The 23,591-nt window shown below is 40.5% G+C and overlaps 1 protein-coding gene across 1 annotated transcript in view; it reads left to right on the forward strand.

Moving 5' to 3' along the window:
- LRRC8C (leucine rich repeat containing 8 VRAC subunit C) overlaps positions 1-23,591 on the forward strand; it is a 77,909-nt gene that overhangs the window by 29,910 nt on the left and 24,408 nt on the right. Inside the window, exon 2 of the mRNA XM_059137320.1 lies at positions 16,061-16,202. Coding sequence (XP_058993303.1) covers positions 16,065-16,202 — 138 coding nt within the window. The 5' untranslated portion in view covers positions 16,061-16,064. The remainder of the gene's footprint in view (positions 1-16,060; positions 16,203-23,591) is intronic.

A 23,591-nucleotide genomic window follows, 5' to 3' on the forward strand; every position in this document is an offset into this window, starting at 1 on the left:
TGTAGACCCTTTGCCTTCCCCCCGTTTAATTCAGGGAGTTAAAAGAAAGGTACGGAATGTTTATTAGATTAGCTTAGTCCTTATTACTATGGTTCTACTCCCTTGGATATTCTCTTTCTTTAATCTGTTTACATGTTTTTTGCCTGTTGCCATGGTAAAGCTCATTCCATGAGTGAGAAACCTTAGTGCTAAAGAAGGTTTTCTTAATGTTAAATCTTGCATTTTCACTTCCACATTTTATCTTGGTGTTACTAGGGCAACCCAAATAATTTCATTTTCTCTTTGAAGTTGATGCCTTTAAAGCTGTTATACCCTCATGCTGACTCATTCATGTTCTTACTTCTTTTCTAGTTTAATTCCCACTGCTACTTTCTTTACACAGATGTTTTCTGCTTTTCTGTAGCCACAATGGCTGAGGTAGTGTTGGTATAGGAGTTAAGTATATGGGGGAATTACAAATCCTACTGAGGATTTGAAAAGGGCTATGGATCTTCTCAGCAGAGGAAAAAATAAATGCCAGATTAAGAAATAATGGGTGAATAGACAATGGGGAAAAGATAGACTCTTCAATAAATGGTGTTGGGAAAACTGTACAGTTACCTGCAAAAGAATGAAACTGGACCACTACCTTATACCCCACAAAAAAGTAAACTCAAAATGGATTAAAGACTTGAATGTAAGACTAAAGCCATAAAACTCCTAGAAGAAACATAGGGGATATGTTCCTTGACATCAGTCTTGGCAATGATTTTTTTTTTTTTTATTTGACACCAAAAGTAAAAATAAACAAGTGGAGACTACGTCAAACTAAAAAACTTTTATGTTTTAGATGAAATGAAAAGACAACCTAGGGAATAGGAGAAAATACTTGCAAATCATATTTCTGATAAGGGGTTAATATCCAAAATATGTGAAGAACTCATATAATTCAATAGGTGGAAAAAAAGCAGTTCTATTAAAAATGGGCAGAGGATCTGAATAGTTCTTTTTCCAAAGAAAACATCCAAATGGGCAACAAGTATATGAAGAGTGCTCAACATCAGGGAAATGCATCAGGGAAATGCAAACCAAAACCACAATGAGATATCACCTCTTGTTATCTATCAACCACTTACTTGTTAGAATAGTTACTATCAAAACAACAAGAAATAACAAGTGTTGGGAAGATGTAGAGAAAAGGGAACGGTTGTACACTATTGGTAGAAATGTAAATTAGTGTAGACATCAATGAAAACAGTATGAGAAAACAGTACGAGGTTCCAGAAAAAATTAAAATAGAACTACTGTATAATCCAGCAGTTCCACTTCTGGGCATTTATCTGAAAGAAACAAACAAACAAACAAAAACTAACTTGAAGAGATAGCAGTACCCCCCATGTGCATTGCAGCATTGTTTACAAAAGTTAAAACATGGAAAGAACCTAAGCATCTATTGATGGGCCAGTGCATAAAGCAAATGTGGTGTGTGTATTTATGGACAGTAGAATATTATTCAGCCATAAAAAGAAGAAAATTCTGCCATTTATGAACATGCATGGACCTTAAGGGCATAATGTAATGTGAAATTAGGAAGACAGAGAAAGACAAGTACTATGTGATCTCACTTAAATGAGAAATCTTAAAAAATAAAAAACAAAATTTGTAGAGACAGGTGGTTACCAGAGGCAAGGGTAGGCAAAATGGGAGAAGGGGATCAAAAGAAATGAACTTCCAGTTACAAAATAAGTAAGTCTTGAGGATATAATGTACAGCATGGAAACTATAGTTAACAATACTGTATTATATATTTGAAACTTGCTAAAAGAATCCATTTTAAAAGTCCTCATCATAAGAGAAAAGTTTTAACTATAGGTGGCAAGTGTATATTAACTAAACTGACCTGAGTAATCATTTAACAATATATACACATATGTCAAATCTAGTGTATACCTACAGTAATACAGTATTATATGTCAATTATACCTTGATCTAAAAAAGACATGATGAGGTGTCTATGTGGCTGAGTCAGTTGAGTATCTGACTCTTGATTTCACTTGAGGTCATGATCTCGAGGCCCTGGGCTCAAGCCCTGCATCAAGGCTCCCCACTCAGCGGGGAATCTGCTTATCTCCCTCCCCCTCTACCTCTACTTTTATGCACACGTGCACATGCTCTCTCCAAAATAAATAAATCTTTTTAAAAAGACCTAAAAATATGGAACAAATATTATTTTTCATTATCCAAATTTATTTGGGTCTTGGGTTTTGAATAGCAAGTTGCAAGAGTTTATATAGCAAGGGATTCATAAAAAAATCTGTCCCACTCTATTCTAAGTTCAAATTGTGAAACGTTAAGGCCTCTGTTCACTTCTGCTTTCGTTTTTCCTTCATACCAGGGCAATCTTCTGTTTGACTTTATATCTCTGTCCTTCTGTGGTACACTATCCCTGCAGGAGTTAAATGGCTAGCTGGTGTGCATCTTTCCCAGTGCTGGTCTGGCTCATAAACCTTTTGAGTTTGAATTTATGCAAAAAACTGAGGAGCAAAGAGAAAAGTTTAACAGATCTGTGGCCCACTTCTTTGACTATAGCTTCTTATTTATCTTTTATCCCCAGTTCTTGACATACAGTAGTTGGATAACAAATGTTGAAAGAGGGAGAGGAGGAGGAAAGATGGAAGGGAGGGGGGAGAAAGTAAAGGAAGGAAGAGGAATATATTCAAAGGAATTAAGAAAAGGAGAAAATTTTAAAATAATAATAATAAACCACCTGTGTTCAGTCCCAGGAAGTTACTGAACAGCCCCTTCCTGGACGTGACTGATCTGCTGAGATTCCGAACAATGTTCACTGTTTGTGGTGAGCATTTTGTGAATTCAGTACCAAACGTGGCCTCCCCACCCAGAACTTTGGGGCATCTTTAGCCAATTAACAAGAGAGTGAAGGCACTATGTGGGGGATAATTCCGGAGATCCGGTGGAGGTTAGCTCATGTGTTTTAGAAGGAAGTTCACCAACAAAGTACAAGCTGAAGCTGATAAGGTCTCCATACTTCTACAAAAAGGTTGCTTTGCATAAATTTTTAGAAAACTAGAAAAAGACTCTTGGTGAGTCTTGGTGCCTTTGGCATTTCTGTCTAAGAATGTGTAACTTGTTGCCCTCTTTGTCTCACAATCTGGACCAGCTTGGGCTACCCTATGTCTCCAGAGATAGAAAATATCAGATCGAACCTTATTCAAAGTACACAGAAATGAAAGAGTTATGGCAGAGTGATGGAGGGCAAAATGATACATCTTAAAGGGGAAAAAAAGAGTCATCATATTACAGACTTTTCATTTTGCCTGGAATGTTCTCCTGGTCCTGGCTTCCAGCTTTACCTAGATAACTATTCCTACCTCTGCTCCTATGCAGACATCACTTCTTTTTTTTTTTTTTTTTTTTAAGATTTTATTTATTTATTTGACAGAGAGAGATCACAAGTAGGCAGAGAGGCAGGCAGAGAGAGAGAGAGGAGGATGAAATTGTGGATCAAAATAGCTTTAGATACCAAAAAGCACCATCAGCAGAGAGCCTGATGCGGGACTCGATCCCAGGACCCTGAGATCATGACCTGAGCTGAAGGCAGCAGCTTAACCCACTGAGCCACTCAGGCGCCCTGCAGACATCACTTCTTGAGCCCCCAGTAGCTCAGGTATCTCAGTATGTGTCAGTGTCCTAAACTTCTACTTCATCATACCTATCACAACTGTGAGTAGATGGTTGTCATTTTTTACTGTCTCTCCATCATAATGTAAGGTTCATATGGACAAGCGTTATGTCTGACTTACTCACTGGTATATCCACATGGGTGAGCTCAATACCTGGCAGTTTAAGCTACTCTAGGGCTTATAGGAAGAAGGAATAAGGGGCACCTGGATGGCTCAGTCGGTTAAGTGTCCAACTCTTGATTTTGGCTCAGGTCATGATCGTGGGATTCTGGGATCAATCCCTGCTTTGGGCTCCACTCTTAGCAGGGAATCTATTTGAGATTCTCTCTCGCTTTCCCTCTGCCTGCTCCCCTTCCTTCTGCCCTGCACCAAAATTAAGTAAATCTTTGGGGTGGGGGGGAATGAATGAATAAAGCTGCCAGGTGCTGTGGTAGGTGCCAGGGATACAAAGCTCTTAAAGACACTGTGTCTATCCTTGAGAAACTATGCTCCTGAAGTCAGTATCTCCAAAGATAATTTATCCCTTTCTCAGCTTCCAGAGGGCAGCGAGCAAGGGTGAATCATGATGGCATGGCTTTCTCCACCTCATCTTCCCAAATCCAACTTCTTTCCCACAAGAATCCCAACATGGACTCTTTGTATCTAAGGACATGGAGTAGAAATGAACCGTCCTATCTTTCCATCAATATCTGGTTCTTTGTTAAGTGGATATTTATTTTGGTTTTGCCAGAACACTTTAAATTTATGTCTAGAGAGATATTTTTTTGGTCCTTAAAACATTAGTCTATTAACATGGGTCATCTGAAAATAGAATCAAACATTACAGAACAAATAAAAACAAATCCCCACAGTTGTTGTTCCGTAAACCTTGATTTTTCCCTTGGACCTGAGCCACTCAAAAGATCATCCACACATTCCTAAATCCCATTTTACTTCAGAACTTCCAGAGTCTCTTAGCTTTGAAACGTTTGACTTTAAAAAGTTAGGGATTTGTTTGTTTGTTTCTTCCTTACTTTTTCCAACTAAATCTAAGGTTTTTTAGATAAATTCCTGTGACCTTTCTACACAATTTTACATTTTTCAGTATTTTGATTAATAAATAAAACCTCCCAATTTGGGATGCCTGGGTGGCTTAGTTAGTTATGCCTCTGCCTTCAGCTCAGGTCATGATCCCAGGGTCCTGGGATGGAGTCCCACAATGGGGTCCCTGCTCAATGGGTAGACTGCTTCTCCCTCTGCCTCTGCCTGCCACTCCCCTGTTTGTGCTCTCCCTCTCTCCAACAAATAAATAAAAATCTTAAAAAAAAAAAAAAAACCCTCCCAATTTAACAACTACTGAACTAGTTGTGCTCCTTTCAAGCCTCTCTAGCCTACTTTTTCATCCTACTGATGAAATTGTGGATCAAAATAGCTTTAGATACCAAAAAGCACCATGCAAGTTGATAGATTACAGAGCTTCAGTATCTTGTTTTCTAGGTCTTTCAACCATTTAAAAATATATATATTTAGCAGAGTCCTCCATGTCTTTGAGATAGTTTTCTCAGGAAGGGACTCCACTGGCCCTAAGCCATCTTTCTTACTAATAATAGCAACTGCAAGTAAACAATTTCATAATATGATACAGTTTATCTATAAAGATGGTGCTACTTTGGGTCTTATTCCATGTTAACTGATGGGTTCTATGTTTTTTCCTCTATTTTCATTTTGCTGACAAAGTATTTCAATGAATAAGCCTGAGATTTCACTCTTAAATGGTCTTGTAGCTCTGTTTTAATTATTCATTTATTCGACAAATATATGTCAAGCACCTGTTACATGCCAAAAACCTGGGTAATGGGAACAGAATGGAGAGCAGCATTCATCCAAGAGCCACACAAATGAGTGGACTATGGGGTCTGTGACAGAGGGGCCACCTTGGGAGTCCAGGGTGCTGCCCAGCCTGCGGGCTGGGTTGGACCTTGCTGGGGAGATTAGGGATGTTTTGCCTGGGCAAGTGGTGGTAGAGCCAAGGTCTGCAGGCTGCATAGGAATCTGCAGAGCAAGGGGGTAGGGGGTGGGGATGGCAAGGACATTTATTTCAGTCCTAGGATGAACCACAAGGCCCTGCTACTATGGCTTCAATCTCCCTCATAGTGACTTTTCAAGAGCCACACAGATCACTTGACCTTTGCAGTCACATCATGTGTATCACCTCCTTTCACTATTTCTTTTGGGGATGAGAGTAGTTTTTTTGTTTTTGTGGTTTTTTTAACACAAAAGAATCTATTATCTTCAGAAACAGATGTACTTTAACTAGTTGATTCATATCTTCCAAGTTTTTCTTTCATTTAGATTTTTGGCACATTCTAGGTCTGAGAGGCAAGGAGCCTTTGACCATATTCTCCTAGAACCTTCGTCCAAAGAAACTGTTAATTCCCAGCTTCTAGAACGCAAGCCTCTAGGAGTATCAGATATCATCATGTTAGAATTCATTTAGCTTTGCTGTGAGAAAATAAGAGAAGAGGGAACTCATATAACATCTAACTCAGAGAAGATGGGCCATTAAATCAATATGTTAAATTTAGAGCCAAACCCAACAAATATTTTTCCTGTAGGCGAGAAGCCTTGCATTAAATATTTATTAGTTGGATGAACAAAAACTAATATTCTAGTTTTTAGGTGCATCCACATCCATTTTAATATTCTGACAGCCAAATATGGTGGTTGTTAATTTTCTTACAAAGAGTCCTGTCTTCCTGGGGCCTGGAGGACCTGGACTTCCTTTGATCAGGGATTTTACTGAGCACATCCAACAGGAAAGACAAACCAAGAGCTGATTTCTTGAAAACAACCTTTTTGAAAAGCTCCAAAGAGGATTATTTAGCAGTTAATGTTTTTCTGCTATTATCAAACCTTCAGTGTAGCTCCCTGTAAAGAGTTTAATAAAAAGGGCAATCAAAAGGTTATGCTATAAATCTATTAGTCTTCCAGTCTCTCACTTTAAATGCCAATCTCTGGTTTCCTGAGTAGTGTGACTTTGTTTCCTAGTTGTTATATTGAACATAGCTAGAATTTTTTAAATCTTACCAGACTTAAAAAACAAAACAAAACAAAACAAAAACAGCTTAGCGGGAAAGTTCTTAGTAATGAGTTACTTTAGCTGCCTGTCACATTTTCGGTTGACTCTGTTTTTTTAGGTATCAGTCTATCCATGGTTGTCAAAAGTATTTATAAAACATGGCAAACTGCCTACTGGAACAGATGAGACAACTACCCCCCCCCCCAGACTCCTTAGGAATTCAACTTAAACAATGGAGTGTGGTAGGCCCTTGAGCTAACAATATGAAACCAAAGGCTTCAGACCATTTTAAACTCCAAAAATCTAAAAAATGAGTAAGAACTTTCAGTGTTGATGTTCTGAAGGACGGGGTCTCTGTGTCTCCCTACCCTCCTCTGCTGACTGTCCTTCTGTCAGAAAGGAAGCAGACTCCCAGGTGGACTGACCTCTTGGCCAGGCTTGTTTTGTCTGCATTTTCTGGCCCACTCAGAATGCTCACCGTGCATCTGCCACTTAGGACTGCTATGTTTTCTTTGCTCAGGCAGGCAAAACTGGCGATTGTTTCTCTTTGTCCATTAAAGGAAGAGATAGTCTTCAAAGCAGTCATTACGCATCTACTCAAATGAACCCTAGACTTGGGTTTTAGAAGTCAAGACTGATAAGATGAACTGAAATCTCAATCATATTTAAATGATATCATGGGTTGGAAGGGAAACACACAATCTTTTCAAGGCTTTCGAATCCCCTTAGGGAAAGGGTGGAGGTGTGTGCATACACGGTGCCTCCTGCAAGACTGTTCCTGCTTTAAAGGAAAGAGAAACAGCAGGAAATGAAGAGGCGACCAGGAAGGCCAGTGGGATGTCTGAGAGCCAAAGCCATATTTTCTTGGAGAGAATTTCCATAAATTTCCATAATTTGCAATGACAGGGGAAGGCAGTAAGTAACATTTGATGATAATCCTTTATGATCACTTTTTAAGACTATTAGATCACAAGGTAGCCTCATTTTAGAAAAAATTTGTGAATTCACATTTACTGGACATGTACACCATAAACATTAAATAGTAACTAGTGTCATACAGATGGAACTGAAGCTCTTTGACGAAAATTCTAAAGAAAGCAAAGCTTTCTTTTAAGATCTCAGCAAGATTCAGAAGCGCATTGTTCCAAACCATTATTATCATAAACAAGACTGTTCCGTATGGATCTGTTTTCTGTCTCTTGTTTCTTAATAGAGCAATGTTCTGATAAGGGAGTTACAGAAGTTGGCCATTGGGTACACGCTGGACCTCAGAAGTCATTATTGATCCACAAATCCCCTTTAGCATTCATGACAGAACATTGTGCATTAAAATTTCAGTGATCCTTAACTTTGAAATTATAAATTATTCCTGACTCTTTTCTTCTTCTCGCTGTCTCCAGTAGTGCATGCTCTTTGAATAATCATTATTTACAGTGTGAAGCTATATGGTAATAGTCACTCTATACTTTATAACAGAGGATAATAACAGAAACAAGAGCTTGGTCCTTACTACAAAATGCTCCAATGGGTGTGCGTATCTGTGTGTGAGTGTGTGTATATATGGAGGCCTACTTTGATTTAACAAATGTGAATCGAGGTCCATTCTAAGGCATTGTATTGTTTTCTAGAAGACACAGAGATAAACAAGATTTAAATCCTATCTTCAGCGAAATAAAAATAACCTTTTTAAATGCAACATTGGCATAGGAAACACTAATCAGTCACATTTACAAAGCAGACCAATTATAATTCCTGCTTTCATAGGAATTTCTTTAACACAGGGGTGAGGACAGGCACCTTGTCTTCTGTTTTGCTCACTTCCATTCCCCTAGCACCTAGCTCAATACCTGACCTAGCTTACACTCTCCTGATTCTATAGCAAGTACATGAGCCCATGCTTGTGAGAAAAAAAGTTCAGCTGTGGATCATTATATATAAATTTTTAGTGGATTCAAAAGCTTCTGACTACAATAGAGATAACTGTGGAACCACCATGTAAAGTCAAGTCCTTGAGATGTAGGACCTGAAGAAGAATTATGAAAGGGATTTTTCTTTAAGTATGTGAAATGTATAATGAGGAAGAGGTTTATCTTTTTTTTAAGAAAGAGAACTGCTAAGTAGGAGTAATTTTTGCTTCCCACCACTACCACTCTCAGAAAAACAGGTGAAATTCAATTTGAATATTTTCCAAATGATGTGACTGGAACATTAATTTAACATATGGCATCATGAAAATATGCAAGGAGATAATAACAAGGATGTATCCATTGGCTTGCAACTTTCACTTGCCTCTCCTCACTCTGCCTTAGTCAAATTCTTGCTTTTGGGGACTGTAAGGCCAGGAGAGCTCAAGAATCATTTAAATGTACTAATAATAGCTTTTTAAAATTTCATACCATCAAATAGGGATATGAAAAGAAAAACTGAATGCAGAAGAAATTCTGCTTAAACTCTTTGTTTCTTAGGATATTTAAAACTCTTTACATTTGAATCATCTCAATGCAGTATTACACTAAGAGCTATAAAGGGTGAGATTTGGTTAGAAGTTATGGCTCACCACTGGCTGTGTTCCTTGGGCAAGTCACCTAATCTCTCCGGTCAAGTTCTTCACTCATAAAAGGAGAGTTCTTGACGAGTCATCTCTGAAGTGCCATTCGGGTTCTAAAATTTTATAACTCGTTTATGGTTTTCTTTTAATGGCATATAGAACTGTAGAATTATGATCTTCTTTGGTGGATTTTTCTAGAGCTATTTTGTCATGTGTACCACAACTACAGAGTAAAACACAATCTAAAGTCATGTTCTCCCAAGAGATAAAGTTATCATTTTAAGACCTGGAAAATTTGGCATTTTATCCTGTTTTTTATCTCCATCGTCGCACTGCCAGAAGAAAAGCAGTTTGTTTTATTTTTGTAATTGATGTTTTGAGCATATCCTGATGACTTTGTTTGGATTTATGGAGCCTTTGGGTACAGCTGGAAAGAACCCCTAAATAAATCATGGTATCTCTGTGTTCTTCCTCACTTGCACTCCTTCTCCACACGAGCGTCAGGACACCAGCTGATGTTCTGGCCCTGCACTGGAATCCTCCTCCCGTGACATGACTCAGAGACACGCTTTGCCTTTACAATGATCATTTCTAAAGCTAATGTCAACTGCACCCCTGTTCCTCCTTAAAATGACTACATATCCACTAATTTATTCAGCAAATATTGAGTGTCTCCTGTATGTCAAGCATTATTTTCTGGGTAATTGGGATACATCAATGTACAAAATAGAATTGAAAAGTACCTACATTTCGTGAGTATAAGTTCATAAAACTTACATTCTTGCAGGAGACAGACAGAAAATTAAGGAACACAATATATTTTGGCAGATTGGATGTGTGATGTAAGAGACAAAGAACAGTCAGGGATGACCCCAAGGTTTTTAGCCTAAGCAACTGGAAAGGGAGTTCTATCAACTGAGATAAGAGAGTTACAAGAGAAACAAGACTTTTTGGAGTTCGGAGGAGGTAGGAATAAGGGGATAGAACTGGAGTGGCTTTGCATTTAATGTGTCTGGTGGATATCCACAGGGAGATGTCAAGTAGACAGTTGGGTCCATGACTCTGGATGAAGAGATAAATTTGTGTTTGGTATGGATCCTCTTTAAAGCAATGTGACTAGATGCAATCACCAGATGATGAATGACTTTGGGAAGAGAAGAGGACCAAAGACTGAGCACTGAGCACTCCAGAGTCAGAGGTCAGGAAGAAGAGGAGGAAACAGCAAAGGAGTTAAAGAATGGGCAACCAAGGAAAGAGGAGGAAAACCTAAAGGCTGTGGCATCCTGAGAGTGAAATAAAGAATGGTCAAATTATACCTTTCTGCTGATATCCTGATAGAGTGAATAGGAGAGGACTGAGAATTGGCCATTTGATTTAGTAACATAGATGAACGATGTATGTGGATTTCTTTTCTGTAGAATTCATATTCTATGTGCTTACATTCATTTTTAATACCTGTTTTCATTTGGAATTGGCTCTTGTTCCTTTGAGTGGTATATGGTTGTACTGTCTAAAGCTGATGCCACTTTCCAGCTGCCAGGAAAATGTGGAACAAAGCAAGTGCTGGCCGTACCTGCCAGTAGGCATTGAACAATGTTAGCAATCAGGCTTGAATCAAAGTAGAATAAGTTTCATATTCTTAAAGTTAAGGATTAATAGAGCAGAATTTGTTCTGTTTAATTAATTCTGGAGAAGATGATACGAAGATTCTCCTGAGAGGGAAGAAGACGGATTGTTCAGGAACAGTCAAATAAATGAAAGATATAAGAAACTCTAGGTTTGCAACTAACCTTACCAATACTCTTTACCAAAGGATTATATGATACGATCTTTTGGAGAAGTAAATTTTGTAGAGCCATTAAAAGGACTTTTGGAAATAAATATTTTTAATAAGGAAATGCACTTGGATTTCTCCAAAGGGACATGGGGCAGATATTTAACATAATGTAAAAATTATATAATTTTAATTAAGACACCAGAATCTCATGACTGAATTGAAAGCTGTATTTCCAAAGACATTATTTAATTAGGTAAACTAAACTCTTACATAATATGTTGGAAATCCACGTTGGAAGAAATATAGAGATAATCATTTACATTTCTGAAATAGAAAAAAAATAAAAAGAAATAAAATTATGCTGATTGATGCTTAGGGGGAAAAAACCATTTAAACCCAAGCAGTTTATTTTCAGAAGTGACTCCTTCAGCTTGAAACACTAACTCTTGAAATGGTAACAAATCAATTGGAAGCTAAAATAATAATGAAAGAGAAATCAAGTGTAGTCCGGGTTACACATGTGTGTCATCAGAGATGCTGACGTTCGTGAAAGAATAGAAAAAAATTTTTTTCAACCAGTGAGCATAAGGTCCATCTGTCCTGTCTTTAATTATTGGAGCTTTTTAATCAACTTCTTTTTTCCTACACTTTTTTTGCATCAGAAATAATCCCAAGGATTATTGCTGTGCTGGATATCACCTTTGAGTGAGATTATGATATGTTAAAATTATAAAGTCTATGTGCATGTATGTATTATACATCTGTCTACATACATTCATATGTAGTATATATGTGCACACATGTATGTACATAAGCATGACCATATACATACACTTACCCAAAAGAGGTGAAGTGTGTTGGGGACTCGAACACTAAAAGGCTGTGATATTTTGACCAGCTATTTCTCTAATAACCCACCTTTTTAAAAAAATTATTTAAATTCAGTTAATTAACATACAGTATATTAGTTTCAGAGGTGAAGTCAGTGATGCACCATTTGCATATAACACCTGGTGCTTACTACATCACATGCCCTCCATAATGTCCATCATCCAGCCACCCCATCCCTCCCCCAATACCCCCCAGCAGCCCTCAGATTGTTTCCTGAGATTAAGAGTCTCTTATGGTTTGTCTCCCTCTCTGATCTCACCTTGTTTTATTTTTCCCTCCCTTACACTATGCTCCTCTGTTTTGTTTCTTAAATTCCACATCTGAGTGAGATCCTGTGATAATTGTCTTTCTCTGATGGATTTATTTCGCTCAGCATAATACCCTCTAGTTCCATCCACGACTTTGCAAATGGCAAGATTTCTTTTTTTCTTTTTTTTTAAGATTTTATTTATTTATTTGACAGACAGAGATCACAAGTAGGCAGAGAGGCAGGCAGAGAGAGAGATAGGGAAGCAGGCTCGCCACCGGGCAGAGAGCCCAACGCGGGGCTTAATCCCAGGACCCTGGAATCATGACCCCAGCCGAAGGCAGAGGCTTTAACCCACTGAGGCATCCAGGCGCCCTTTTTTTTTATTTTTTTATTTTTTAATTTTTGATGGCTGAGTAATATCCCGTTTTATACACACACACACACACACACACACACACACACCCTGCATATTCTTTATCCATTCATCTGTTGTTGGAAGTCTGGGCTCTTTCCATAGTTTGACTATTTTGGACATTGCTGTTTATAAAAACTGGGATGCAGGTGCCCCTTCCGATCACTACATTTGTATCTTTGGGTAAACACCCAGTAGTGCAACTGCTGGGTCATAGGGTAGCTCTATTTTCAACTTTTTGAGGAACCTCCATGCTGTTTTCCAGAGTGGCTGCACCAGCTTGCATTCCCACCAACAGTGTAGGAGGGTTCCCCTTCTCTGCATCCTCACCAACACCTGTTGTTTCCTGACTTGTTAATTTTAGCCATTCTGACTAGTGTGAGGTGGAAACTCACTGTGGTTTTGATTTGTTTTTCCCTGATGCCGAGTGATGTGGAACATTTTTTCATGTGCTGTTGACCATGTGTTATATTTTCTTTCTAACGACCCATCTTAATTAGGCTGTGCCAGTATTAGGAGGCAGTGCATAATACTTAAGTTTCTTAGAATCCTTAGTTTGTCTAATCACCACTGGAAGTTTGAATTTCATTTCAGGCAGCAAATAGTATCAGTGACTTTTCTTGAAGTATTAGCCTCACTTTATTCATTTCGATAAATTATCTTCAGACATACTAAAGTCTGAAAAACCAGTTATTTTATTCAAATAAAAGTGGCGTACTATGATAAAGTAGCTAATTCAGCTTTCAATTCAAATAAGGACTTTTCTTTGAGACAACCATCGTACTGTGGAATGCAGGAGAAATGCTTTATGTATTCTTCTCCATCATATAGTGCATTAATACAACATGTAGTCATGGGTTGTGAGTTATTAAAATAATTTTTATTAGGTCAATAAGGACATTAAATGAAACTGGTATTTTTTTCAAAGTTGTAAGTATATGACAATGAAGAATACAATCACCACAGTATAGTCTGAAATCTCTACCTTGATTCATGCTAAGGTGCCTTACCCACCATTGCTTTTGCACCACGAGTTAAAAGAGGCAAAAACGAAAACAAAAACAAAACTTAACATTAAATACTTTTGACTGTGTGGACTCCCTGAAGGGTTTAGGCCACTAAACCATGAACCACACTTCGAGAAGCTTTGAGGTAGAGGCTTACTGTTCTTTTCTCTATCTGCAGCCCTCATTAAAAAAGCAAACCCTGGGCACTCAAAATAAGCGAGTTTCTTTGAATCCTTGGCCAGGTTGCCTTCACAGGCGTTAGTCTCTTAATATGGAAAATAATGACAAGATAAGCCCAGGTCCCCCTAAGTATACAGGCACTTACTGTGAAGGAAACAACCAAAAAATCCGTCTGAGAACGTAGACCAGAGCACCAGTGCCGTCCTTGTTAGCGTTGCCACAGCGGCTAGATCGGCTCACCCCAGAACTGATTTGGAAGAGCACTGCTCCACGCACAAGCATCGGAATTCACGTATTCGACAATACTGGTTTAGGGCCTCCTCCTGTTTGCCAGGTACTGTGGTAAGTGATGGGAAAGAAAAATAAAATAAGACAGCAGCTTCTGAAGCAGAACTCAGAAGCTAAGATGAGTGAGAGCCTCTGTGACTGCCCCTGAAACCTTCAGGACTAGGAAACATTTGGGGCAGTGAGGTTATAATGATTCACTGAGAAGCAAAGAGGTCATAAAGTGTCGGGATATCAAACTTTGGACTAGTCTGAAATGTCAAAGACTCGAGGAATCTGCAAAGTTCTTTATTTAGCTTGTGCGGCTTGCCGGCAACATATGTTTTGAGAACATACATGCTTGATTTATAGAATCTTCCTTCAAGAAGCTTGCAGTCTAGTGTTAGTAACAGAATGGAGTTAGGCAAGTTGGGTTTCGATAAAATGAGAAAATCATTAAAAAAAAAAAAAAAAGTCGAGGGGTGCCTGGGTGGCTCAGTGGGTTAAAGCCTCTGCCTTTAGCTCAGGTCATGATCCCAGGACCCTGGGAGCCCCGCATCTGGCTCTCTGCTCAGCAGGGAGCCTGCTTCCCCCATCTCTCTCTGTCTGCCTCTCTGCCTACCTGTGATCTCTGTCTGTCAAATGAATAAATAAAATCCTAAAAAAAAAAAAAAAGTCAAATCAGATGCTACACAGATGTCAAGCTGGTAGGTCGTAGGTGAGAGTGGTACTGGGCAGTTGAAATTTTCAACCTTGTGTTAAGGCACAAATCCAAAAAGAAGATGTATCTCTGCTTAAGGAAGTCAGCTAAAGCAACAAGACAGAATGGGTAACATAGTTTCCAAAGATAAACCACCGATGAACTCCAAGAGGCTTGGCTTGACTTGGCTTGGGATTGTTTGCTGTATAGCTGTTAATTCAGTATTCAGGAAGGAAAGATCCAAAACACAAGCAAAGCTTGGGAAATCGGTTGCCAATGTAGCCTTGCCCTTGCCTTTAATGAGGACGGAGTAACAAGGACAGATGCAGAGAGCTAGATTATTGGTTTCAAAGGAGCCAAACAGGAGAGAAATGTTCTTTTTGTCTCTCATTGGCTACCCTTATTTGTTACCATAAGAAAAGAACATTCCTTCTCACAGTAGCAGGATGATAAACTTCGAGTCCCGGATCACGGTAAAGGCAGTGGGGCTGAGCCGTGAGAAAGTACAACACAGACTAGAAGAGGATGGGTGTCTTTCCCCTTCTCCCCCAGAGCCTCAGGTGCTCTTATTCTTTTATCTTCTGTTATTTCGCTAGAGATAGATATTTCTGGGAGCAACTGATTTCTCATAGGAGAAAATCAGGATGAATTTGAGGTTCATGGTGAAAGATGAGAATACAGAAAATAGAGAAAAGAAGTCAAAAGCACAGGGACAAAAATGGGAGGCAAGAAAAAATGAAGTCCTTTCCAAAGTATCCCCTCGCCCTACAGCAACCACCACCAGGGAGATCTTCCCTCTTACATGACAAGGACCATGTGGCAAAGTGCTTAGCCTTCCCAGGGAGCAAGCGCTTTTCTTTTACAAGGAGAGATCAGTAAATAACACAAACCAGTGCTGAGATTGCACGTAAGAGTTTAATCAGCAACCCAGGATGGTAAGGTAAATAACAGAAACATTTCAAAGGTGGGGCTCTTTTCCCTCTAGCACCTTCCCTTTTTGTTTAGGGGGAGGGAGAGTCCAGGAAATAATGCTCTGCCCTGGCCATGGTCTCTCCGATCCACATGCAGCCAAAGGGAACCCACTTATGGGATAATAGTCACTAAAGGACTTGCCTTTTCCATGAGGAAACCACGCTACCGGTGGTTTGTTTGTTGGCTTAATAAAACACTCAGACGCCATCACAACTCCTGGACAGATGCAGACTGTTTCTCACGGTTGAAGCGGCATCTCCAAGGCTGTCAGTGCAGTGTGTTGCACGAAGATGAACTAACACACAACCTCTCCTTTCTCAGAACCATGATTCCGGTGACAGAGTTCCGGCAGTTCTCTGAGCAGCAACCTGCCTTCCGGGTGCTGAAACCATGGTGGGACGTGTTTACCGACTACCTTTCGGTGGCTATGCTGATGATCGGTGTGTTCGGATGTACTCTCCAGGTAGGTGCCTAGACTTGGGTCCCAGCGGAAGCCAGAGCAAGACGCTCAGCTATCGAAACCTCTAAAAAACGCTGGCAGTGTGATTTTGAACCGTGTAAGTACTAGTTGCTCTTCTCTACCTGTGTATGGTATTTGTAGTCACAGCAGGAAGCCCAAAACACGTATTTACTGAATGTTCCTAATAAGGTAAATAGGGTACTTGTAAGATTTCACTGAGCCCAGATAGCCGTTGCCTGTGGTCAAGTAATACTTGATGCCACTGACATCAAAGGGAATCCCTTATCTTTCAGCGTTGGCTTTACAGGAAAATATAGTATGTACAGCCACAGTGTCACTTATATTGCCTGAATGGAAGCTTTTTCTTTACCTCTTATACTAATTCCTGATAGGATTTTCTGAAAGAACTAGCATTTTGAGAAGATAAAATTATTTCACCTAATGTTTAATTATTTTCAAAATATGTATTTACTTACTTATTTTAGAGAGAAGAGAGAGAATGTGCACATCTGTGCATGTGTGGTCAGGGGAAGGAGAAAGGGAGAGGGAGAGAATCCCAAATAGGCTCCACGCTCGGTGCAGAGCCTGATGTGGGGCTCGATCTCATGGCCCTGAGATCATGATCTGAGCCAAAATCAAGGTAGATGCTTAACTGACTGAGCCACCCAGGCACCACCCCCCAGATTTATTTCTGAATTAAAATGTAACCCAATCAAAATTTATTCTGTGTAGATGCTGTATATTCGTATATTGAATCCAGATGCTTTTGCTTATGTTATGTGCCAGGCACTATACTTTAAGGAGATGCACACACACACATATACATGCACACACACAGTTAATGTCTCAGGTAAAACTAAATAAACCAGCAGTTCAGTGTTATACTATGGTAGAGGGATAAAAAGCAGTAAGGGATTACAGAGATGGGGCACTGGGCTTGGAGAAAAGAGAAAAGGGGATGATTATATTTAAACTTGGAAAACCAGGGAGCATGGATGGCTCAGTCAGGTAAGCATCTGCCTTCAGCTCAGGTCTTGATCCCAGAGTCCTGGGGTCGAGCCCCACATTGGGCTCGCTGCTCAGCAGGGAGTCTGCTTCTCCCTCTCTTTCCTGCTCTTTCTTGCTCACTCTCAAGTAAATGGATAAAATCTTTTTAAAAAAAAACCTTGGAGAATCAGCAGTAGTCAGGGGGAGGGAACTAGGGGTGGAAAAAGGTGCCAAGAAGGACAAAGAAAGTTCTAAGTCATGGATGTGGGGAAGAACGTGATTTCTTTGGGAAATTGTCAGTAGGACTGACACCTGTTGGGTGTCAGGAGTGTGAGAGTTGAAGCTATCTATGCCTTGGAATCACCCAGGAGAATGTGGCAGGTGACATGATGTCAGAAGTATCAAAGCAAGAGTGAAGGAAAAAGGGGTGCCCCTGCTGGAGACTGAGAAGGGGCAGCCACACAGATACATGGAAACCAGGAGAGAGGAGGGGCTCAAAAGTCAGGAAGATCATGATGGTAGGCATACAGCTAACTCATGGACCAAGGAGAGAAAAGTGGCACATAGGTCATTCGAAATCATAGTTTGAGTGGTTGGAAAAGTGAATGGAAATTAAAGACTGTGGGGTAGATGTGACTTTCAAGTAGATTAGCTGAGAGGAAGATAAACTTGGAAGAAAGGAAAAGAACTAGAAATGGTGCAGAATAGAAATAAAGGCCTTTTAAGTGTTGACTTTTAAGAAGTGTCTGGGTGGCTCAGTTGGTTAAGAAACCAACTCTTGATTTTGGCTCAGGTCATGATCTCAGGGTCATGAACTAAAGCCCTCATCAGGCTCTGTGCTAGGTGTGGAGCCTGCTTAGCATTCTTTCTCTCCCTTTCCTTCTGCCCCGCCCCCTCCTCCGCCAACCTCTTTTTTAAAAAAGTTGATTTCAATAATAGTTACCACATAGTGTTTCCCAAGTGTCAGGAGAGTTTCTGAATACTTCATACATATTTTAACTCATTTCATCCTCATGGCAACTGTAAGATGTAGGCACTATTATTATCCTCATTTCCAGTGAGATAACAAAGGCTCAGAGAGCTTAGGGAAACCTCCAAGGTAAATGGCAAAAACCCAGGCAGTTTAGCCCCAAAGTCTCTGCTTTTAATCTCTAAGCCCATGCTGCTTTTTATTTGTAGCCTGAAAACATTTTGCCCTTCCTCTGCCCCCAAAAAAGGATGTCAGTGAAAAACTAGAACTTGAGAGAAAGAACATATGTTCACTAGTAAATAAATGGTTGTTGAAAAAACCACGGTGTCCCAGGCACTGTCCTAGGTGCTCAGAATTACCAAGGCAGGAGGAAAAAGTAAAAGACAAATATCCCTGCCTTATGGAGTTTAAATTCTGTGGGAAAGCCAATAAGAAAAACCAGTTAGTGGATTATATGTTAGAATATTAGAAAATTATATTATATTATTTTATATGATATCATATCATATTATATCATATCATATTATATTATTATAATATTATATATTAGAAGGTAATAAGGACAGTGGAAAAGAAACGAGAGTATATGAGGATGGTCTTAGCAGGTGACATTAGGAGTTGCATTTCTCAAGCAGGAAGCCTTCATTGGGAAGGTGACGTCAGATAAAGGAACTGGAGGAAGTGAAGGAGGAAGCCGGGCCAATGTCCAGGGAGGAGCCTCCCCAGAAGAGGGAAGAGCAAAAACAAGAGACACGTGGACAAAGTGTTCACAGATCCCTTCCCCTTCTCCAGGAGAATTTGACATTTGACTTTCTCAACTTTCTAGCTCTGTTTCCTTGGAGACCTGATGAAAGTAGAATGTTAGCCGTGTTACTAGGCAACAGTGCTGATGGTAGAAATGACTGCTGTTTGGTCAATTGCGGCTGGGCTGGAAGAATGACAGATGCCTGGGAGGAAGCCACACCATGGGACTTCTGTGACTTTGCGGACACCTATAACTGGGCAGGCACATCCCTTGATGCACGGAAAGGGTATCTATTGAGTTATAACAGGTTATCAGTCCCTTTGGAGCATAAGGCTTTTAAAACAGGGTAAAGGCAGACCCCCACCTCCAGCGGATCTCTTTTCCTTATGCCTGAGATGATCTGGGGAGGAGGGGCTTGCAGTGAGGTCCTGGGCAGGGTGTGGACCATACACAGATATGAAGGTTCTTCCAAAGGTAGGAAGCCTGATGTTGCTTTGCCGGCAAGCTGTGACTTTCATCCTGGATCTTGCTAGGTGATTCCACAGCCAGATGAGTGTTAGGCTCATCTTAGAGTCTGAATGTTGAGATGAACCTAGAAAGACCCCTGCTGACATTCCAGGCCTGAAGTAGGGGTGTCTGTGGAATGCTGAAGGAAGAGCCGTGAAGCCAGGGTCTAGAGCAGAGGGAGGGAGGGGCAGGGTAGAAGAATAAGGCCTGAGAGGCCCCAGCTGTGGTTCACGTAGGACCTTGTTGTCCCCTATGAAGGGTTAGGCCTTGCTCGGAGTGAGATGGGATATGTTTGGAGGTTCAAGCAGAAGGTTGTCAGATTCTGCCTTGTGTTTCAACAAGACCACTCTAGCTATTAAGAACACAGTATAAGGGGCAAGGGTGGAAGCCAGGGGATTATTTAGAAGGCCAGAGCAGTAATTCAGGCAGGACAAGAATCCGATGGATTGTACAAGGATTGAAGCTGTGGTTCTGGATACATTTTGAAGGATAAGCACTAAGATTTGATGGAAGATGGAATGTGATATATGAGAGAGAAAAAAAATCATGACTGTAAGGGCTGAGCATCTGAGAAAAGTTTGTTTTTGAGCATAACTAGATATCCATAACTAGATATCCTATAAGACCAAGGAGTTCAGGGTGGGTGAAGAAGGATAGTCCTCTTCACAAAGAAGGAGGTGATGGATTCTGGTCCAGGTGGCAGGATAGCCCTTGATTTGGGGAGAGGGGCTGTCTTCCACCCGATCTATGAGGAATGGACGGCTACAGATACGTTTTGTGGGGGGAGAGTGAGAGAGAGGCTTAGGAAAATGAAAGTCTATGCCTCATGGCTTCTGTGAGGTAGAAAGTGACACATCTGCAGGAACCTGGTGAGGTCAGGGGGGTGACGGCATGTGGCAACAAGGAAGGCATGGAGTAGGGTCCTCCAGGAGAAGGGCAAATATTTCAAGTGGCCGGTTTGGGAAATTGAGAGGGAGGTGACATGGCCAGGAGGACTCCCATCTGTTTTACTTTATTACTATGTCACTGCGCCTGGCCCGGCCACAAGACCTACTTACAGAGTGCAGGAATCGTTTCTCTCATCTGTGTCCCCATGGCAGGATGAAATGCAGGAAAGAGAAATCACACAGAGGGTCTATAAAACTAGTAGTTTGGGGCACCTGGGTGCTCAGTTGGTTAAGTGTCTGCCTTCGGTTCAGGTCATGATCCCACGGTCCTGGGATCCAGCCCCACATCGGGCCCCCTGCTCAGTGGGAAGCCTGCTTCTTTCTCTCCCACTCCCCCTGCGTGTGCTCTCTCAAAGAAATAAAATCTTAAAAAAAAAAAAAAAACTATTAGTTTACTTGGAACAACATGAAAACAAGAGCATGAACCCATGAAAATGTCTATACTGAACATCATTTAAGAAGCGTGCCCATAGGGGCACCTGGGTGGCTTAGTTGTTAAGCATCTGCCTTTGGCTCAGGTCATGATCCCGGCATCCTGGGATCGAGCCCCACATCGGGCTCCCTGCTCGGCAGGAAGCCTGCTTCTCCCTCTCTGTGTCAAATAAATCTTCAAAAAAAAAAAAAAAAAAAAAAGTGTGCCCATAGTGGGCTCAGAAGGGACAAGCGAAGAAGTTCAAGCGAGTTCAAGCATGACTTGGTCATCTCTTCCTGTGCCGCAATCACAGTCATCTCCTTGGAGCACAGCCCTGTCATGTCTCACTATTGTGCAGTGGCTCTTGGTGCTCCCTAAGGAGCACCCCACCCAGCACCACCACCACGCCTCAGAGAGTGACCTACCCTTGGCCCTTCCTTCACAGGCCTGTTTCTTCCTCGCAGCCTTCAAAAGAAAACAGACCTCAGTTAACTAGATCCAGGGAGTATAGTTTGAGATGTCAAGGCTCTAAACAATGGGAAGTGCCTCAAAGGAAGATTGCATCAGAATATGAAGGCTTCCAGGCTGCAGATTCAGACAGAGTAGACCATTCGATCCAACAAACATCCCTACATACCCACAATATGCCAAGCATGGTGTGGGGTGCTAGGCATTGGAAGAGAACTGCAGAACAGCCCCTGCCCTCAGTGCTCAGAATCTAGAGACCAGAGAATATCTATGTACTTCGGCTCTTTAGAGGGAAACTGTAGAGGTGGATTAGTCCCATTTTTCGGATGAGAATTTTCATCTGAAAGGTTAGGTAATCTGTCCCAAAGCCAAAAGGAATGCAGCGGACATTCAGATCTCCTGCTGATTCACCCCTGTGCACTTGCACAAATCACAGAGCCAAATACTACTTGTAAAACAGGATCTTCAGTATAAAAACAAGTACAAAACAACTAAAAGGGAAAATCGAAAGAAAGAATGAATTTCCCCAATTCCGTCTTAGATTTTCTAAAAGATTATTCACTGTACACCCGCCGTAAAAAAAAAAGAATAACTTTCAATCTATAGTAAACATTGAAGAAACAACAAAAAAATAAAATATGGTACAAATTACCTAAGAAAGTAAAAACATCCCATATAGCCGCATTACAAAAGAAAGTAATGTTCCTTAGGGGAAGAATTTGAGCTCTTATTTTAGTTCTCCTATAATCCTCTGAAATTGGCTTAATGACTGGTAATTTCATAAACAAAAGCTTCTCTGTGAAACTAAAATTCCTTTCCCAATTCCAAGGCAATAGTTTAAATACTTAAATAGGGGTGCTTGGGTGGCTCAGTCCTTGTCTGCTTTCTGCTCAGGTCATGATCCCGGGTTTCTGGGATCGAGCCCCGCATCAGGCTCCCTGCTCAGTGGGAAGCCCGCTAAGTGAGAATCCCTCTGCTACTCCCCCTGCTTGTTTCCTTTCTTGCTGTCTCTCTCTCTGTCAAATAAATAAATAAAATCTTAAAAAATAAATAAATACTTAAATAATCATTAAAATCATATCATAAAATAGGTTTTTATGCCTTGGGTTTCCCTTTGTAAAATGAAAATGTGATCTTTCTTTCTGATCTTATTTACAAAACAAGTTATTCCTATTGTTCAAACACATAACAAAGCTAATCTAAGGTAGGGTTACAAGAACACTCAGTGGTGATAAAACAGCAGTCTGATAGCTTTTTGACTTTTTGAAATGGCTTCTTCCAATAGCAAGTAAAACTTGATTGTTTATTCCTAAAATACTGTGTTCAGCGGTGCCTGGGTGGCTCAGTTGGTTGTGGGTCTGGCCCTTGGTTTCAGCTCAGGTCTTGATCTCAAGATCAGTCATGGGATCAAGCCGCACTCAGCTGGGAGCTCAGCATGGAATATGCTTGGGATTCTGTCTCTTCCTCTCCCAACCTGCCTCTTCCCTGTGCATGTATACTCTCTCTCTCTCATTAAAATAAATAAATAAAATCTTTAAAAAATACATTGTGTTCATAGAGGTTTAACACTTTGCATTCTGAGACTACTGGGGAAAGGAGGAAGTTGTTACCTATGAATCAGTTGTTATCAGTGTCCTTTTTTTTTTTTTTTTTTGCCCTGGTGTAAAGGGTTACAGTCAACATGCGGGTCTTACTCTTTGGACAAATATTTGTCCATTTCCAAGCAAGTAGCTATTTTCAAGACTGCCATGCAATAAGAGCACATATAAAAAGCATTCCTTAGATTACATCAGTGCACATTAGAAGCAAATGTAAACTCATTGTAAACCAGGAGACTGTACGTATCCTATTCCTGCACAGTCACACACCCTTGAGGACCAATCGTGTAAACACCCAACTTTGTGCTATAAACAACACTATTCAAGACTCAACACACTCAATAAAATGGAACAAATCCTGAAAGGTCAACACATTGCTTCCTGGAAAAATAAGATTGCTTTAGATCTCTGCTCCGTGACTCCAGGTTATCTTATTATGACCAAACCCAAAACAGCCCACAGGCAGGCTGTTACCAAATATAGAGTTAGTAGTTAGAAACCAGAAACAGGAACTGGACGAAACAAGCCCCCTGGAAGTCCAAAGGGACTACATTGTGACTGTTACACAAGAAAGACATTTCCTGCTTTCTGAATTAGGAAAAAAAGCCAAGAGAATGATTTCAGTGACTTGAGAGCACCTACCAAAAACTCCTTGGGGATGTAATCCAATACTCGGGCTTAGTCTGGCCAGCAGGGTCACCCTGGAGAAGAGTTTGGGACATCAGAGTTTGTTGGTCAGAGTTGATCCCCACACCTTG

Source organism: Mustela lutreola, chromosome 10 (genome assembly GCF_030435805.1).
Source record: "Mustela lutreola isolate mMusLut2 chromosome 10, mMusLut2.pri, whole genome shotgun sequence".
Lineage (NCBI taxonomy): Eukaryota > Metazoa > Chordata > Mammalia > Carnivora > Mustelidae > Mustela > Mustela lutreola.